At 41.1% G+C, this 20,231-nt stretch overlaps 2 protein-coding genes across 2 annotated transcripts in view; one reads left to right on the top strand and one right to left on the bottom strand.

The window, feature by feature from the left end:
• The window catches only part of MTCL1 (microtubule crosslinking factor 1), a 95,335-nt gene that overhangs the window by 50,221 nt on the left and 24,883 nt on the right, over positions 1-20,231 (top strand). The window contains 5 exon segments of the mRNA XM_077352750.1: positions 4,870-6,195; positions 7,177-7,332; positions 15,129-15,221; positions 16,782-17,012; positions 18,892-19,080. Coding sequence (XP_077208865.1) covers positions 4,870-6,195; positions 7,177-7,332; positions 15,129-15,221; positions 16,782-17,012; positions 18,892-19,080 — 1,995 coding nt within the window.
• The window catches only part of LOC143844925 (uncharacterized), a 112,043-nt gene continuing 110,887 nt past the window's right edge, over positions 19,076-20,231 (bottom strand). The window contains exon 4 of the transcript XR_013234195.1: positions 19,076-20,156. The gene's annotated coding sequence lies outside the window, so the exon portion shown is untranslated. The remainder of the gene's footprint in view (positions 20,157-20,231) is intronic.

The following is a 20,231-nucleotide window of genomic DNA, read 5'->3' on the forward strand; positions in this document are numbered from 1 at the left end:
TGCTGGGGACTGGTGCTCAGAAGAACCAGAGGTGGTGTAATAAAGAACCACTAAGACCGTTTATGCACTGGAGGTTTCATGCCAGGCTGCAGGCTGGAGTTTTAGTCGTGGCAGGTTGCCCCACCTCTTCCTGCACCCACACGGGGGAGCATTTGGCTTGGTGCACCTCATCCGCCCCTTATTTGTGCTCCTGCACGAGAGCTGGGGCAGTGAAGTTCCCAGTGCATAAACGGTCTCCGTGAGTATCTCTGGAGCAGATCTCCGTCAGGCTGTTTCTGTGTTATCCTGCTTATTTCATTTTGAAACATGACCCAACCTGGATAGCCCAGGAAAGCCCAATCTCATCATATCTCGGAAACTAAGACCCAGCAGAATGCTGGTGCTCCCTTTGGTGTGACTGCTTGGGCGGTGAACCAAACCTGTTTAGGAGTAACTGTGTCCTTCTGTTTCTTGGAGAAAGTAGCTGAGCAGACTGGCTGGCCCTTGTGATGGCCCTTTTCACCTTTCCCTTTAGCTATGCAGAGTTACTGACTTTTGGCAATGATAAAAGACTTCCTTCCTTCCTTCCTTCCTTCCTTCCTTCCTTCCTTCCTTCCTTCCTTCCTTCCTTCCTTCCTTCCTTCCTTCCTTCCTTCCTTCCTTTATTTATTTGGATTTCTATACCGCCCATTCTTTACAGCTCTGGGCGGTTTACATGGAACATTATGAATTTTTTTACATCCTTTCTCACACACATGCCCAAATCTGCACCCAGAATAGAACTGGGTGGGGGGGAGGCCCAGAGTAAACATGCACAATATTTTTTTTCACAAAAAGGGGCTGAAAATTCCAATAACTTGCCTAAACCATGAAATGGACATGGGGAAGAGTGGAAATCCCTGTTGTAACCTAAGCAAGCTACGTTTGTCAAAAGAGGCATAAAGCATGGAGAAGTTGTTCTCAGTCTGCAACAGAAAATCACATGCCTACTCCTAGGGAAATGTAAATCTGTTTCACTCCCTATGCACTTGACAGAGTTAGACTCTAGGAGTTTCTTCAGTCTTGTCCAGTGGATGAATATGACCATGAACCAGAATTAACAAGTATGGGACTGAATTGAACTTGAAAATCTTTTATCCTGTTCTTCCCATCTTTTAGCCTGTTCTTAGCTATCAGGTATCAACATAGCTTTTCTGTGGTTGGATGCTTTCTCTAACCGTAAATATCCAAGTTCTTTTGAATATGAATTCAATTTGCATTTTGACTTTGTCAGAAATATGCTATTAGTCCCATCCCATGACTTTTAATCTTTTGGTTCTGTTATATTAAATGCAACTGCCTGGTGAACAATACTTAAGGATACTGTGGCTGTGTCCCACTCGGTCGCTGTAGCTTATATCTGGATGATATTTTCCCATCTACCTTTGCAAGGTGGCCAAGAAAATCGTGCAATCCTAAGTATGAAACATTCACACATTATTTTGAAAGCTCCTGAACAATCCAATTCCAGCCAGCCAGATAAAAGCAGATTCAAAAACTGCTGTTTCACTGACATGTACCTGAAGCAGTATAAATATCAAAAGTGCTGGTTCAGATTTGTGGGTTCAATGACATGAATTGAAAGAGAGTATTCGATATGCCTTTTCCCCAATTAGTTTTATTGAAAAAAATAGTTTCTGTTCAGCAGAGCTGCAGAATGGAGCTTCTTGGAAAATGCCAGGCAGCAGTCAGGACACAAAGAAAACTGTTCCTTCAACGCAAGGTAGGAATGTTCACACCAGACCAGTTTCCAGGATACCAGCTATGCTGCCATCTCATTAGGCTTAACGTGCAGTAAGTGCATAGCCACATTCTGCCTGTTCAAGACCACTGGAGAAGTAACAGTGAAAGATTCACAGTGCAAACCTAAAGCAGGGCTGTGTTTCCAATTGACAACGTCTATTGCCGTCATTGGGGCTTGCAGAATGTTGTAAATCTGCTAAAATTGGCACTGTTCTCATTGCTTTTTCTTTGTATCTTCCTGCTGGTCAAAGATGTGTGGTTTGGAATGTATGATCCAGTCTCATCATAGCTTCTGCACTACAACCCTGATTGATTCATATTGTTTGTGTTATTGAAGTTTTTCATCACTTCTGTGTTTTGTTCTTGATGTTTTTCATCACTACAAGCCCTTATCAGCTGGTATACATGTTCCTTCCTTAATAATTGCTTTCAGCATTCATATACTCCTTGTTCTTGTTAAACCATCTTGGAGGTGGTTGAAGAACCATAGATAAAGAGTATATAAATACTTGGTTGATTCTGTTGAAACATGTTACATAGCTTTTGGTTCTGGAATCTCTATTTACAATGAGTATGTGTCTTCATCAGGGAAAATGGCTTCAAAATCCTATTGGGATCAGGTTCATTTTAATTAAAAAACCGGCCTGCCTCTGGGCTTGATCCGGAAACTGCAACTCGTCCAAAATGCGGCTGCTAGAGTCCTCACAGCTACACCATGGAGGGCTCACATCCAGCCAGTTCTGAGGCAGCTGCATTGGTTACCGGTCGCCTTCCGGATCAGGTTCAAGGTTTTGGTTTTGACCTTCAAGGCCATCCGTGGTCTAGGCCCAGCATATATGAGGGACCGCCTTTTGCCCTATATCCCCCGCAGGGCTTTACGCTCTGCGGGGGCTAACCTACTGGTCGTTCCCGGCCCCAAGGAAGCCCGCCTGGCCTCGACTAGGGCCAGGGCCTTTTCGGTCCTGGCCCCAACCTGGTGGAATGAGCTCCCGGAAGAGCTGAGGGCCCTGCGAGAATTACCAGCATTCCGCAGGGCCTGTAAGACGGAGCTCTTCCGCCAGGCTTATAACTGAGGCCGGGCGGAAAGAAGATCAGCCCCCCCCTCACAAACTGGTGGTAGAGAGCGTCACCCCCCACCGTAGATGAGGATGCGGAGAGCAAATGAGTAGGCTACGCCATCGCTGTTACAATTATTGTAAATCATTGGTTTTTATTGTCATTTTATGGTTTTAGGGGACGGGTTTATGTAAGCCGCCTCGAGCCTTCGGGGGGAGGCGGGGTATAAATATAAATATAATAATAATAATAATAATAATAATAATAATAATTTAAATTAACAGCTGTCAGCTCTGATTTTCCAGAAATATTTCTGTAAAACAGATTGTAATTGCTGCACTGGCACAACCAAAATAAATAACAAGACATAATTGTAGAGGTGATGATATAGGCTATAAACCTGGATTCCATAGTCAAAGGCAGTGGTCCCCAACCCGCGGGCCGTGGCCCGGCGCCGGGCCGTGAAGGCCTCGGCGCCAGGCCGCGGCTCCTTCTTCCCTCCCCCCCGAAGCAAGAAGCTCGCCAGGCCGCAAGCAAATCAGCCGCCAAAGCGGCCGATTAGCTCGCGGCCCGGCAAGCTTCTCACTTCGGGAGGGGAGGGAAGAGAAGCTTGCCGAGCCGCAAGCTAATCAGCCGCTTTAGCGGCCGATTTGCTCGCGGCCCGGAGGGGCCAGGAGGGGAAGCTGCGGCCGCCGGCATGGCAGCGGCGCAAACGCGCCTGCGCGGACTGCCGTGCACGCGCTTTTGTGCCCTTGCTGGGCGCAAACGCATGTGCGCAGCAGTCTGCGCAGGCGCGTTTGTGCTGGGGCTGCCGCGCATGCGCGGGCCCCCAGGCCACCCTCTCCGCCCACTACTCTGCAGCGGTCCGCGGCAAGCAGAAGTTTGCGGACCGCTGGTCAAAGGGAGTTCCACATCTGATAAACCCTGTGTTCAGTGGACCTATAAAAGGGTCAGTGGAGCTAATCTGTCATTGTAGTACCTGTATCTTACCTTATGGAATTCACTACTAACAAATAATCTTTATTATGTGCATAGCATCTGTTTGTGACTAACGGAGCTTTTGACTAGTTTGTCTCTGCAGAAATTGCCATAATGGCTTGAAGAACATTTTTTTCTGTCAGTCTTTTGTCAGGTTTTACATTTAGTATCTCTGCCTATAAGAATAATTCATTTATCTTTTAAAGTTGTATTCCAGTTAATAGAAACACATTAGATTTTAATTTTTAACTTTTTAAAGGTCTCCAAGTTGTGGTAACAGTTTCTTAAAAACACACGAGTACACTAAGTACTTTAAATACAGAAAGCTGAAAAAATCACACAGTTTGTCATTCAAATATGTGGTAATCAATTAAGTTAGCCAATATATTAGACAATACTATACAAAATCTATTACCCAGTAAAATGTACAGTACAGACAACTAGGGTTTCATGGTCAAGTAAACAGATCAAGTTCAGCCCTATGAAAACCAAGTTGATGAATTATATTAAAAAGTCTTTCATTGTTTTATGTGAACAGAAGAAGCCTTCAAACATTACCAGTTCAGAGCATTGCTTTCATTCCTGAACAGTTTCATGAGTTATCACAAAATGGTGTGTGTTTGTTAAATTTTTGTACAATTTCCCAATTTCAAAACAGCCACATGGTTTGGCATACTGTTGTGCTGATGACAAACGGCAAAGTCTTGCTTAGAGAGGGCTCTGCAGATCCTAGGAGAAGTGGACAAATTTGCACGGTTCTTGACAAATTCTCCTGTTTGGCTGGCATAAATAGATTTTGTTGAAGGATTTATAAAGCCCCAAAGTACCTAAATGTATATAGAATTCTCATTCAAAATTAATTTCTTTTTCTGATGCAAAAAATGTACATACACATTGTATCTATTTTATAGGAATCTATGAACTATGATGCTTTTATAATCACCAAACTAGCCTTAAATGAATGCAGTTCTGTAAAGAATATACATTTTTCATGTTCTACAGTGTTATGGCTAGTTCACTGGTTTTTCATATACTATCCTCTTTTTGTCTTTGTTTTGGCTTTTTTATTGGCAGGAAGACAGTGCTGATTTGAAGTGCCAGCTTCAGTTTGCCAAAGAAGAAGCAGCGCTAATGCGTAAGAAGATGGCCAAGTTAGGCAGGGAGAAAGATGAACTGGAACAAGAACTCCAAAAGTACAAGTCCATCTATGGAGATGTAGAAAGTCCCCTTCCTTCCGGGGAGACTGGAGGACCACCCAGCACAAGAGAGGCTGAACTGAAGCTTCGCCTAAAATTGGTGGAAGAGGAAGCTAACATACTGGGAAGAAAATTAGTGGAACTGGAGGTAGAAAATAGAGGCATTAAGGCTGAGATGGAGGATTTGAGGTGTCAGTACGAGAGAGCATCTCTCAGCCAGGACCACATTTCAAGCATTCCTACCTCACCATACAGTGACTCTTTGGAGTCAGCTACAGAGCTACGCCGTCATTTGCAGTTTGTAGAAGAAGAGGCAGAACTGCTGAGGAGATCCATCTCCGAAATTGAAGATCACAATAAACAGTTAACAAATGAACTAAATAAATTTAAGTTTGAGCCTGGACAGGAGTCTAGCTGGCTTGATGATAGTGCTTCCAAATGTGGTGGGTCCTTACAAGAAGAGCTGAAATCAGCCCGAATACAAATCAATGAACTGAGTGGCAAAGTGATGAAACTCCAGTATGAGAATCGTGTTTTGATGTCCAACGTGCAACGCTATGATCTTGCCTCACATCTAGGTCTGCGGACTTCAAGTCCGAGGGACAGCGATGCTGAAAGCGACACAGGGAAAAAAGAGAGTGACAATGAAGAGGGCCGTCTACCTCAGCCAAAGAGAGAGGGACCTATTGGGGGTGAGAGTGAGTCAGAAGATTTGTATGAAAAGACATCAGGATTTGGGAGTGGGAAGCCATCAGAAGTTAGTGATCCATGCTCTAGTGAATTCACAAGGACCAAAGACGATGCAGAATCTTTGATCAACATCAGACGTGAGGCTGAACGTCTGGAAAGAGCTGTGGATCGTCTCATCACTGACACTGATAGCTTAATTTATGAAGCAAAAGTGCACATAACCAGCAGTAAATCATCTGAGCAAGGTTTTGAAAAAGAGGAAGAAAGAAGAGAGATGAAAAATGAACCAGAACTTTTGGATACAATCAATTCAAGGATGAAAACTTTCCAGAAAGAACTGCAAACCTTCCTGGAGAAGGTTGACAAGGTTGGGGAAGGCCTGAAAGAACAAATGGAAGACCTTTCCCCTCTTCCTCATCTTACAGAGTCTTCCAGTTTTCTATCCACAATGACATCCCTATCCCGAGAGTCTCCCATTGGTAACCAGACAAAGGAGCTAATCACAGACTTCCAGGTAGGTGGGCTTATCTGGTTTTTGGTTCTTTGTGGGAGGAGGACACTCTTTTTTGCCTCACTGGTGCTGATCTTATTCATTGCTGTTTTGTTATGATTTTGAACTATAAACTATAAAACATTTTGTAAGCTTTGCTCTCCCCCCCCCCCCGCCCGCCCCAAACTCTCTGCTATTTTGGTTCAGAGGCTGTTCCTCGTGGCAAAAGGCTAATGTAACAGAGGCAAAAGGAATATGGGTTCTTTCCCCCCCTGAACTATTACAGCTGATGCTGTATTTTACTTGTGGTTGTTTTGTTGTTATTTCAACTTAAAATGGTGACCGACAGGCAAATGCCAAAATAAATTTTATTTTCAAAGACCATTGTACCTTTATTTCCTGACAATTGTGTAAAGAGATATTGTCCTCTTATGCTCATTCAAGTGTTTTCTCAAAATATCTTGCCAAAAATAAAAATCTAAAATAAAATAAGTTATATTCTTGAAAAGCCTGCTTACAGCTCTCTCACATAATCAAGGGGTGAGCAAGAAGCACTGTAGCCAGCGAAGGACTGCCTTTCGTAACGCATTTCCCCTGGGCTCAATGTCAGTACTGCCACAGCTGCCACACTGGATGATATGGCTTTTCTGCACAGCACAAGTAAGGAGAGAAAGCCTTATATCCCCTATTCCCCATAACTTGTATGCTTGCTGTTGGTTTGACTCATGCATCCTCATTGCATGCGCCTCATAACCAGTGTTTGCATTCTTTCCCCTCTCTTTCTCTTTTTTGCTTTTCAGATGTTTCAGCCCATTGTTTTGCTCATCCTCATTTTAGTTCTGTTCTCTTCACTTTCTTATGCCACTGCGTTTAAGTTGGTTTTTCTGTTCACGCTTTTCTTTGTCTTGTAGATTTCAGTCGTCTACTTTTACCCATTTTTGTTTTTTTATTCCCTCCTGTCCTTTTTTTTTTTGATGTTATAAACCCTACCCATGCACCTAACAGTCCAAACTGAGGGATCAGATGGAGTGGCAGCGCAATCAAGACCATGGAGATGAGCGAGAGATTCACCACCAACAAGGCGCCGCCGAACAACACGTCAGAACTGATGGAGACTTTAAACTCTACAGGCCAGGAAAGAAGGGTTGTTTCAGTTTAGAGGTCAGCACAGTCTATTAAAAGCTTCCTGCTTGACAAGGAGCAGTCAGTGTTTGTCACAGAAATTGAACCAAGTGGAGGGGGGAATAATTGAGGCTAGACAGTACAATTTCAGTTTGGAAGAGCATACAGTGCCTGATTAAAATGTGTGTGGGGGGACTCAAAACTTGGGCAGTGTTAATTTGCTCGTGGTCACTGTCCTTGATGCATATACAGTATTTGCTGGCGTATAAGACTACTTTCCCCTCCTGAAAAACATGCCTCCAAGTGGGGGGGTTGTCCTATACCCCGGGTGCACTTCAGTTGGGGTAGACATAGCTGCCCATAGTGGCCCATAGTACTGTAATGCAGTGGTCCCCAACCTTTCTGAGGCTGGGGACTGGCAGGGCATCGGGCCGCGCCCGCGCAGGCCGCGCCCATGCATCGGGCTGCGCCCGTGGGCCGTGCCCGCACGGGCCATGCATGCGCGATGCGCGGCCCGGACCTGATTCCCTCTCCCCGCCCTCCCGCAGTAAGAAGCTTCCCGGGCCGCAAGCATGCGGCCTGGGAAGTTTTTTACTGTGGGGGGCGGGGAGAGGGAGCCGCGGCCCGGCGCCATGGCCTTTGCGGCCCGGCACCGGGCCGCGGCCCGCAGGTTGGGGACCACTGCTGTAATGTAATGTAACAAACTCTATATTCTGAGTGGAAATATTGGGGGGTCTTCTTATACGCCCAGTCGTCTTATACGCCGGCAAATATGGTATATATATATATATATAATTTATCTGGAAAGTAACAGATGGTTATAACTTCTTGTGTGAAATGTGGTACAAGATCTCATTTCACCTTTATACCCGGGAAGTTTCTTGAAAGGTGAATTCTGAATCACAAGGCTCTGTCATTTGCAATGTTATGATGTGGTTACGTCCCTTATAGTTCCTCAGAGTATAACACGCAGGTTTTCAGCTCTTTTATGCTTAACACAAATGCTTAAATCGTCACTTTATGAAAATGATCCAAAATTTAACAAATTGAAAAGCTTCCCTTTTGTTTTGTTTTTTTCCTAATCAGAAGCACAACTCCTTATCATATACATCTATTTCATCTTTTTCTGTTCCTGCTGTTTGCGACTCCTTGGACAGCTACATTAAGGCCACTTAGGAGAAGGGCTGCTTCTTACTCACAGTGTGATTTCAAGCAAGTCAACAAACACGTTGTGAATGAGACCATGTCACAATAGCAATATTTGGCATTGTGATATTCGGGATGGGGGGGGATGTAGACAATTAATGTCAAGGATCTTTCCTGCCCTTGCTATGGAAGGTCAAGAGGAGGAAACACATATTAAGAAAGGAAATGAAGAGTAGCTCCTATTGCCTTCCTTCCACCATCACCTGCATTAAAGAACTTCATAGTCCCATCACACCACCCTTTTTTGATGTTTTTGAACAGGCCTGCAAAGTGTGATGGTGTGTTGCAACTAGGGTTTTCTCTAAGCTCTATGTGTGAGCAGATGCTGATTAAGACAGGAAGCCCTGCTCAGCAGCCGTCTGGAGCCTTGCAAGGCCTTACAAGGTCTTGCACAGCCCATTGCCCATTTTAAAATTTCAGCAGTTATATTCTGCCCAGGATATACTCAGGTAGGGGATGGGGAATTAGGGAATGTTCGTTTCAATATATACTGTATTGCAAACTATCAGAACCAGAAAAAACATGTCTATGAATATCTGTAAGATCACCAGTTGTGAATAGCTTAGAATGTTTTTACTCTTTGTTCAGTGGTACATATTTTAAATGGTGAGCTGACTGTAGGAAGAACTCTTACCATACTGTATTTAAGTCTTCTATCCATCAATGAGGACTGGATACCAATGTTGCCACTGACCTTCCTCCCCTCTCTCCCTTGGTGTTCTGTCAATATTTTAAAAACAGACTCTTTTTGGAAAATGGGTAATGAATGTACATTTGATTGAATAAATGTACTTGTAGAACTGAGAGATGGTTGGGTCAGGCTACCCACTGAATTTCTTGACTCAGTGGGGATTCAGGTCTTGAGGAGCCAGCTTGGTCTAGTGGTTAAGAGTGGTGGCTTCTAATCTGGAGAGTCTGGTTTGATTCCCCACTCTTCCACATGCAGGCAGCTGGGTTACCTTAGGCTACTCACAGTCCTGTTAGAGCTGTTCTCATAGCAGTTCTGTCAGAGCTCTCTCAACCTCACCTGTAAATTTTGTTTGTCAATCCAATATTAACTCTGAACTGAGCAGTGTCAGGTATTCAACATTTTCTCCACACAATGCTGCCTAATTATTTTCAGAAACCAGAAATTAAGAAAAGGAATTGGCTTTTATACCCTGCTTTTATCTACCCAAAGGAGTCTCAAAGTGGCTTGCAATCACCTTCCCTTCCTCTCCCCATGACAGATACCCTGTGTGGTAGGTGGGGCTAAAAAGCTTTGAAAACTGTAAGTGGTCCAAGGTCATCCAGCTGGCTATATGTGGAGGAATGGAGTCAAACCTGATACTCCAGATTAAAGGCTGCTGCTCTTAATCATTACACCATACTGGCACAGGAGTAACTTTTGACTATTGCAGCTGAGTCTGTGATAGATCTAAACCAGGGGTAGTCAAACTGCGGCCCTCCAGATGTCCATGGACTACAATGCTGGCAGGGGCTTCTGGGAATTGTAGTTCATGGACATCTGGAGGGCCGCAGTTTGACTACCCCTGATCTAAACTGTAACATATTGTATCTTTTTTGTTTGTTTCTCCTTATTGATTCATGGCTATTTGATTATAAGCCTATAAGCAGGAACCATCTTTATGTTTTTGGAACGGCATTTAATCTTTTGTCTAGTGTTACTGTTATCTGGACCTGAAAAAGTTCATGCCCAGCTCTGTATGCCATTTATTGAGCATGCAGACCCCAAACACAACATGGCAAACGTCTGTTGAAACTAATGGGAGAATCACTGGCAATGTGTGATTCTGAAGAACCCATGAGAAAGAGCAGAGTGGGGAGGCTTTAGGCCAAAGGACAAAATGGAGTTACAGCAATTTTAAAAACTTGGCAGACAAACCTAGGTAGTCTAGTTAACAAGTGGGGAACATGTGGATGATTCTGGGCCACCTTCCTCCCTATAATTAGACAGAAGAAGAAACTTCTACATTATTTGCAAGAATTTTTCATGTAGTTCATTACCTCTATGATTTTTTAAAACAAAAAGATAAATGTGTAGAGCACGTTACAGAAGTCAATCCTGGAGGTGACCATCTCATGGATCACTGTGGCCAGATGTTCTGGGGACAGGTAGGGCACTAGTAGCCTCACCTGGCAAAGATGGGAAAATGCCAGGTGTGCTTCTCTCATGATCTGCACTTCCATGGTGTCCAAGATCACGCTCAGATTCCTAGCACAGGGTGCGATGTTAAGTTGCACCCAAGCCAGGTTAGGTAAATGCACTTCCTGATCTGCCCCCTTCCTTCCCAGCCACAGGACCTCTATCTTAGAGGGGTTGAGTTTCAGTCAACTCTGCTCTAACCATCCACCTATGGCTTCCAAACAACTGGCAGATGTATCCAGGGGAATCCAGGCGGCTATCTATGAGGAAATAGAGCTGGGTTGTCATCTGTATACTGATGACAACCCAGCCCAAAACTCAAGAACAGCTGGGCCAGAGGGCATATGAAGATATTAAAATGTGAGTTCAGAGTTAAGCAGCGGTGTCTGAGGGCTCCATTACTTTTAATCTGTTTTTAAATGATTTAGCACTTGCTCTTAAATAAGCACATTTGCCAAAACTTAGAGCCCTAGAAATATGCATATTACTACACGCTGATGCTGCAGCTTTACTATCACAATCTCTCTTCAGGCTGTGAAGGATAATACAGTCCTTTTCTAACTATTGCTAGGAACAAGGTTTGATGCTAAACTCTGTAAAGTAAAACAATGTATTTTAGAGAGTAGTAGAGCATGTTAGGTCTATGGGGTAGTTTTCAACATGCATGAAGAAGAAGAAGAAGAGTTGGTTATTATATGCCGCTTTTCTCTACCCAAAGGAGGCTCAAAGTGACTTACACTCGCCTTCCCTTTCCTCTCCCCACAACAGATACCCTGTGAGATGGATGAGGCTGAGAGAGCCCTGATATCACTGCTCAGTCAGAACAGCTTTATCAGTGCTGTGGCGAGCCCAAGGTCACCCAGCTGGCTGCATGTGGGGGAATGCAGAATCGAACCCGGCATGCCAGATTAGAAGTCCGCATTCCTAACCACTACACCAAACTGGCTTTTGGAATTTTTGTATCAAACCTATGAGATTCCTTAGACTGGAATTTGTCCAGCATTCTGCTGAATCTAGGGCTCAGATAATTGCATTAAAATCGGAAACATAAAACAATGTTCTCAGGGGATAGTAGCCTGTTATATTATGTGAAACAAGATAATTTTTTCAGTTCATGGAATCAGGCTATAATAGAAATATTGAATTTTAAATGATGCCCAGAGAAAGTTTCTGTACTAGGGTGGCTCCTAGCCTGTAAGACTATCAAGCAGTTGATGATGAAGATAGATTGATATCAACGTTAACATCTGCTGGGTGCAAGAAATTCTAAAAAAAAACCTTCTATAAAAAAATATGAGTTTCTTCCTTTTAATGTGAAACCAGCTATATTCCCAGAGAACTAGCCTAATACAATGAAACACAAGTCACATTTCAAATACAGAAGTATGACCATAACCCTATCATGTATTAAATTCAGTTGAATGACCTATTACATATTGTTGATTCAGTCTGAGAAAGAGTCAATGCAATGAGAAGTAACTCTCCATTTTCCTTTCTCAGCAACACCTGTAGAACTGAATTGGGTATCATGCTAGGGAATTTGTAAGGGTCTGGTTCTTTGGTACATTAATGTAAGCTTTAATGCAAAAGAAGCATGAGAATGCTTCAACTGAATAATAAATAGTAAAAGCAGCTAATAAGAATGGTTTAATATGTCGCTTTGTGGTTTAATATGTCGCTTTGGTATCTAATATGTTCATTTGAAATGTGACATTATTGATTCTTTATAGAAATTAAAATGGCTCTTAGCATCTGTTTTAACTGTGTCTTCTAACTTTTATTTTGTATCTATAAGGAGTCTCATATATAATCTCATCACACACTGGGCTGAACTTGAAACCTATCACTCTAAATTTGGTTTTAGTTATTATAAAGTACATTATGTATGTGTTGGATTAATGTCAGATGGTACATAGAGCTTATCTTGCATTTCTCCTGGAGCATATATTGTAAAGTAATAATACCAAACTAAATACTTATTCATTATTATAATTATTAATACTAAATTTATTCAGGAAAAGGTGTATAATACTTGCCAGTATTTTTAGCCAAAATATCAAGTATAACCAGGGCTCAACAAATAACAGGTGCCAAGCTGCCATGGGGTCTAGAAATTTCTCTGTGGCAGTATTTTCAGCAATTCTCAGATAGTGCCATAGAGAAGAAGGAAGGAAAGTTCTGTTCCATTAATAGAGCACAGCTCTTAGAACATTAAATCCATAATCCTTGAAATTATGTCCAGTATAACAAGAACATCAGTGCATACTGCATTTACTGAACAACTCAAGTTGTCAGAGTGTGCGTATCCAATCCAGATAAATGCAAGTGCAGCTGAATGTATGTTGCAGAATGAGGGGAAATCTCTCCCAATGTTCATGTGGTATTAAGCATAATGTACAGTTTGGCTAGGCTCTGAAGATTCCCTTTTTCTCTACTTACTCTCCAGTGATATACTGGTGCCGTAATAAGCCTTCATCTGTTCTATGTAGAAATGCTTGCAATGACTCCAGTAATGCTAATAGAACTGTTGTTGGACTAGAACATCTGTGTAGCATGGTGTACAGTGTTGGTGCTGTGTTCACTATGTGCTATGATAGACTATATTAGACTCTTTTACATTGCATGTATTTTAATCCTGTATGTTTTAATTCTGACATTCATCAATCTTTCCCAGTTAGGTCGGGGGGGGGGGGGAGGGAAGAAAAATTGCATAACCTACGTCAGTATGTGTTGCCTCATCTGCAGCAGTATTTAATTAGGTAACCAAAAGAGAAAGAACAGGGAGAACAGTGTTTTGGCTTCTGTAACAATCACTTGATATCATCAATATATCTGCTTCCCAACATGACCACATTTGTGGATATTTAAATCTGGAGACTGAAGCCATGAATAGACAAGACAGATTGTGGACACAGAAGGGGTATAAATGAAATAAATAATGATCTAGAGCAGATAGAGGTAGTTTGGTTGGTCGGTGGGAAGGACAGAAGGAAGCAGGAAAGAGGGAGAGGCTAGAAGGGCTTTCAGAGGAAATAGTGGAGCAAAGGACATGTTCCCCAAATCTTTGAGGATCCCCTGCTTGTATATTGTATGACTACAATGCCTTCAGAAGCACAGTTTTCCCAATTTCTCATAACTAAAGCTAAGGGTTTTCTTCAGAAATTGGCAAGAATAGACTAATTAAAAGATATTGAACCTTTTGGAACTTCATCCTGGTTTCAGCAGCTTGTGTATCACATTAGCAATCAACCAGTTCTTTATATTTATATTTATATGGCAAATTAAAATAGAAAAATTGATAAAAAGCAGTATAAATATATTTTTTTAAATTAAGCAATGCTTCAGTCTTGTAAAAAGGTTATATTCTATTTCATTTCTAGTTCATGAACCTTACCAAAAGCATTCACTTTCTCATCTCCTAAAAGGAAGCTGTCTACAGATGAAGACCCATTAAAATCTCATTTTAACTCCCTTGGTTATTTTGAAACGGTTACTTGTTTTATAAAAACTATTTTTGTTTGCATTTTGTTTGCAAGTCTGCAGGAGTTTTTGAGTGCTCAATGTCTGACATAGAGATCCGCCAGCAAAACTGTTCTTTCATCAGATTGCAAATAGCAAATATAATAGCGACCCTTGGCTTCTGCTTTAAGCACACTGGAAACAGCCTCCGCATGGTGGCCATTCCCTGATAATTTCCAGAAGAGGATTTCGTCATCATTTGAGAACTTTTAGGAGTGAATCAGCAAGAAAAAGGAAGGGATACATAAAAGAGAGAAATCCTTCCTTACCTAGCCTTACCTTCTTTCTTGTAGACCTCTCCTTCCGTTATGGTGGTCATAGGCTGCTAGTAGTTGATCCCTAACAAGATGGCCATAATTTTGAAAGATTTAATTAAATTCTGGGTTAACCATACTTTTATTGTAGCTGACTAACTCATGATCATCAGTGTCTCTATTCCAATTAACGCAAATTAAAATCTGAAAATATAGATAATCCTACTTTTATAACATTAGAACAAATATAAATAAATTCATTGTAGACAGATATTGATAATTGGCTTAGCGCCACAGTCTTAAAAGATCACAACATACATACCTAGGCCCTGGTTCAAGATGAGGCTTGAGAGTGCATGTTCTTATCCGCATTACAATGAGGATGAAGATACATGCACTCATGCCTGTAATGCAGTTCCTCTCGACAAATGCCTCACAATTTAACCCATATCTTAATAAAGACAATCATTCATATCCAGCTTTTGTGTGCAGTTCCTGATCCAGGAAAGGAATCCATATCCATGGATTTCTCATTTCTTAGGAAGTATATTTCACTGATTATGAACACCACATAGTGAACACAGTTTCTTTTATCTGTGTAGCTGTGGGTTTCAGTGGTGTCTGTCCTGTAGTTTTGTCAAACATGTAAGAAACTTTTACCCATTTGTCCTGCTGATGAGCTGAGGGACTGCCATGTTTTACTTGTACAGAATGTATCGATACAAGAGCTTCAGGCTCAGCTTGAGCAGGAGGTGAAACTTCGTCAAGAAGAACAAGAAAAACTTACAGAGAGGATCATTCAGGTAAATACATAACTTGGCCACTGAAAAAGACCTTTGTCTTGAGAGAGATATTTTACTCTACTGTCTGTCAGTGGCTCACAATATTGGAATGAAGAACTTTAAAGCTTTCTGAATTGAGTATCATTGTTATTTCCTAGATGATTTTACTGTGAATTGTCTGGGTATACTGACTCTTGTTGAAATGAAGAGTAAATTCATTATCTTATTGCTACTACCAGAAATGATAAGTCTTACTTTTGCATTGTACTAACATCAAAGTTACTGGTATTTTTCTCACTGATTCAAGACTTTGGGATTCTTTTTCCAGATTTTTAGATATAGTTTAATTCCAGCTCTTAAAATTAGGGTTATAAATCACAAATATAACTGTAAGGGAATTAAAGAAGACATCTCTATAAATAGTATTTTAGTAGTAACATTTTGCATTAAGAATCTATTTGTAGACCATCTAGAATCATAGAATCATAGAGTTGGAAGGGGCCATACAGGCCATCTAGTCCAACCCCCTGCTCAACGCAGGATCAGCCCAAAGCATCCTAAAGCATCTCTAGAGTTATTTAAGATTATCACATTTCTGTAGATCATTATGGGTTAGAACATTTTTGATAGTGTTCTGCCTATTTTTTCATGACCTAGTGTAAAATACATGACTGCATCCTGTAGGTTTCATATATTAATTATTAGCCAATTAATGCCTAAATACAAGATTAATGTCAATTATATACTCTTTTTTTCATTCATTCACTAATAAGTTTTAGTATAAATAAATATGAACATAATTGATGTGATTTCTTGGCAGTTTTTCACGTATGTTAGTTCACTGACAAATAGCATTGAATGTGAGTGCTTGTAGAGCTGCAGTAATGACTGTGAGCTTCTTTGTTATGTGGCTGGTTGATAGCTTACCATATAACCAATTCCATAAACAACATTCAGTAAATGATGATGGAAACCTGAATATTTTAATACATTGCGAGATTACAGCAGGTCTCATAGTCTCCATGCGCATAGTTTTTTATGCTGAGATGCCCACTAATCAGTCCAAGATTAGGCCTTATTTTATCAATAATAGTGACAGTCAGCAGAGAAAGCAAAAAGGATAATTTTTCCACCCAAAGGGAGGAGGAAAAACTAGAACTACCAAGGCTATGGACTTCTATGGATTATGGAAAATACAGTCAGCAATGGAATTCATATACTGCATTAGTAGAATTAAGGTCATTTGGGGAACTTGGATGAAAAGGACATCATGGAAAGAACAAAGTAGATATAAAGGGAATCAAAATGTTTATGCTGCAGAAGTCTGATCTAGGTTGTAAAGTAAATGAGCTATGAATTTCCTAAGCAGGTTATTCACATACGGTTAATTAAATTAGGTCTAGAAACTGTGGTCTTCAGGTTTTTCAAAAGTCAGTTCCCTTGCCAAATTCAGTTAGCTGCTGATAATTAGAATTAGCAATTTTGATTTAGCTTGCCCAGCTAGGGGAAAAAAACAAATGTCAGAACAAACCCTTGAGAGCAGTTTCATATTGATGTTGTACATGGTTGTTCTGTTTAAAGCTGGAAGAGGACCATCTGCAAAGCCTACGGAGGAAAGACTTGGAAGTGCAAAGCTTGACTTTGCAGAACAAATTAGAAGAGAAGACGTGGAGTCAGGAGAAAAACCTGATGCATCAAGAACTCAGGCATTTCAAACAGAACACCTTTCTCTTGTATGTCAAGCTGAAATGGCTGCTAAAACAGTGGCGGCAAGGGAAGCAAGTGGAGGAGCAAGGAGAGTCCATACTTGAGGTAAGTCTCCTTTGTCATTTAATGGAGTGAAACTGCAAGAAAGAAGAGGGTACATATTCCATTATGTACAAAATACATTTTTAGAAATAAACTTGCTTTCCAATTCAGGTGACAAAGCAGCCATAACTGCAGAGCTGTTGGCAGTGCTTCATTAATTGTCAGATGGGGAAAATGCTGAAAAGGATTTTGAAGCTGCCAGCCACTGGCTCTTTCAAAAGATGCTTTCAGTGAAGAGATCTCTGATCAGCTGCTGGAAATTATGGGTTACTTCTAAACCAATATGTCTCCTACAAATACATGGAATAAATAAATACCTTTCCACCCCTCTTCCAGGGAAAGTGCCTACATTCTGGATATAAGTGTGTGCTGTTAAAGCACAAGTAGGGCTGCCATCCTCTAGGTAGGGACTGGAGACCCCTGAAATTACAGCTGATCTCCAGGATACATGACTCATTTATTTATGATTTATTTTCAGGATTGTTTCCACTTCTGAGAAAATGGCTGTCTTGGAAGGTGGATTCCCTCCCCATGCTCTAAGATGCCACCCTCAAATCTCCAGATCTTTCTGTACCTGGGGCTGGCAACCCTAAATCACAACCAATGTATGGCAACCCCAGCAAGGGGATTTTGAGGCAAGTCAGAAGCAGAGGTGGTTTGCCATTGCCTAATTCTGCAGTCTTCCTTGATGCCCCCCCCCATTCAAATACTAATCCTGATTAAGATCTGACAAGATTGAGCTATACCACACAATTCCCCACCCTGCCCACATTGGTAGAAGAGGTTAAATGCTTCAGTGTATTAACAATTTTAAATCAGTTGGGTGTGGTGTTAGCATTTTCCACAATGTGAAGGCCCCTTAAGATGGCTACTAAGAACACATTTGCTTAATACATTTGTTTACAACACATTTTCTTGCATTATTAGCAGCAGAGTTTTTAAAAACTGGAGAAATACAAGTAATGCCCTATCTGTCTTATCATTAGTAAAATGTATTTTCACACAACTCCTGCAGGCTCCCATTATAATAAATGGGAAGAGATTATTCTGCCTATAGACTACTCAACCACAATACCTCGGGAGGAAAATATGTCCATCAAATCCAAATAATTCTGGGTTTTTCCTGCAGTGCTAATGTATTTGTCATATCTGTGATGTAATTTAACATTTATTCATTGGTGTCTGTTTTATTAAAAGTAGGCAGTAGCAGTAATCTTTTGTAATTAATAAGAGAGCATGTTCTTTTGTGGATTGTTATTCTGTATGTTCAGTGAAATTCCATATAGAGGGCATTGCAAGAATTATAATTAACAGTAGATGCTACTGTGCAAACATTCGCCAAGAGCCAGCTTGGTGTAGTGGTTAGGAGTGCGGACTTCTAATCTGGCATGCCGGGTTTGATTCCACGCTCCCCCACATGCAGCCAGCTGGATGACCTTGGGTTCACCATGGCACTGATAAAACTGTTCTGAAAGAGCAGTGATATCAGGGCTCTCTCAGCCTCACCCACCTCACAGAGTGTCTGTTGTGGGGAGAGGAAAAGGAAGGCGGCTGTAAGCCATTTTGAGCCTCCTTCGGGTAGAGAAAAGCAGCATATAAGAACCAACTTTTCTTCTTCTTCATCTTAACATTAAAATGTCTTCTAGATCTTTTAAATTGTATTTTTAAAAATTTAAGTGATTTCATGCAGTTTATGAACAAATTGGCAATGAAAAAGAGGAAACAGCCTTGTCTCTTGCAGAGAGCCTTCCCTTTTTCTTCTCACCTTTCCCACCTTTACAGAGTGAAATGGGGAAAACACTGCCCAGTGCCACATGCTTATCCATACAGCTATGTCAATGCTTTCACATAGAAATACATCTTTATTCACTTTTCCTTTCAGCTGGAACATCTTGATTCCATGGCAGAATTCAGTTTTCAGTCTGAAAATAAGGGTGATGAACAAGAAGAAGAGGAGGACGAGGAAGATGTAGTGTTTGCACTGACCGATTACTCTCAACATTCCACTGGAGAAACAAGTGACCGTGGACCACAGCTACAGACTGCAGAATTGCTTCAGCATCAAAAGCAGGTATAGGCAGGCATGTGATTATTCACAAGAATCTTTGTGTTCTGTTGCCTTTCTTTTGAGCATAGACACAATTATAGCAATTTTAGAGATCCTGCATTTTAAAATGTTTTGTATATTATAATTTGCACTAATGCTGTAAGTGAACTATTACATTTCTTGTCAAGAAAAGTCTAGTTATTAGATAGTTAGAAGGATCTAGGCTCATCACACCGGAGCATCTTTGTAGCAATATACCATCTAACCATTATTGGGGTAGGGGAGCTTTTTGTTTAGTATAAGTAATTTAAGAACCAGAAATGTGTATGTGATTTTTTCTTTCTTTCTTAGCTGCAAGATGGGGGAAGTTGTGTGTTTGTTTTTCTAATTCACTCAAGTACTTTCACTGAATGTGCTTTTTAAAAGCTTGTTAATGCTGATGTCTTATCTTTTCCTCTCAAGTGAATTGAGAGCTTTACCTATTTGGAGCCTGACCTAGATTCAGGTCTTAGGTAAATACCAGTAAAATATATGGGAGTCTGTTTTCCAATGTATCCATTAATATTTTGGGTATAGTCCAGCTTTATTAAGATTATGACATTTGATTTTGATACAAACTAGCTTATACTTTCATTTGAAGAATATAAAAGCATATGTGCATGGATCCACAGAGGGGAAGGAGGGAGAGTCACACTGCTTCAGGTTGGAGAAGATGATTGCTATTCTCAATGACAAACAGAAAGTAAAACATTTTACAGTAGAGTTGGTGGGGTTCAAAAACTGTTGATTTCTTGATTTTGATCCAGCTTCATTAGGGAAATGGTTTGGCTACACCATTGCCAGGACAGAAATAGAAGAGTGTTATCGAAGGTATGACAGATCTGTACAGTAGCAGACTAATAGCATAGTGTGTTTTAGTTTAAATATCTATGCAACAAAGAGGTGACATTTGAAGCCATGCTGGTATAGTGATTTAAGAGTGCTGGACTCTAATCTGGAGAACCAGGTTTGATTCCCCACTCATCCACATGGAACCTGCTGGATGACCTTGCCCAGTCACAGTTCTCTCACAGCTTTCTCATCTTCACTTCACAAGGTGCCTGTTGTGGGAAGAGGAAGGGGAGGAGATTGTAAGTCACTTTGAGACTCCTTTTTGGTAGAGAAGAGTAGGGTTC

This window comes from Paroedura picta, chromosome 9 (genome assembly GCF_049243985.1).
Source record: "Paroedura picta isolate Pp20150507F chromosome 9, Ppicta_v3.0, whole genome shotgun sequence".
In the NCBI taxonomy this organism is placed as follows: Eukaryota; Metazoa; Chordata; class Lepidosauria; order Squamata; family Gekkonidae; genus Paroedura; species Paroedura picta.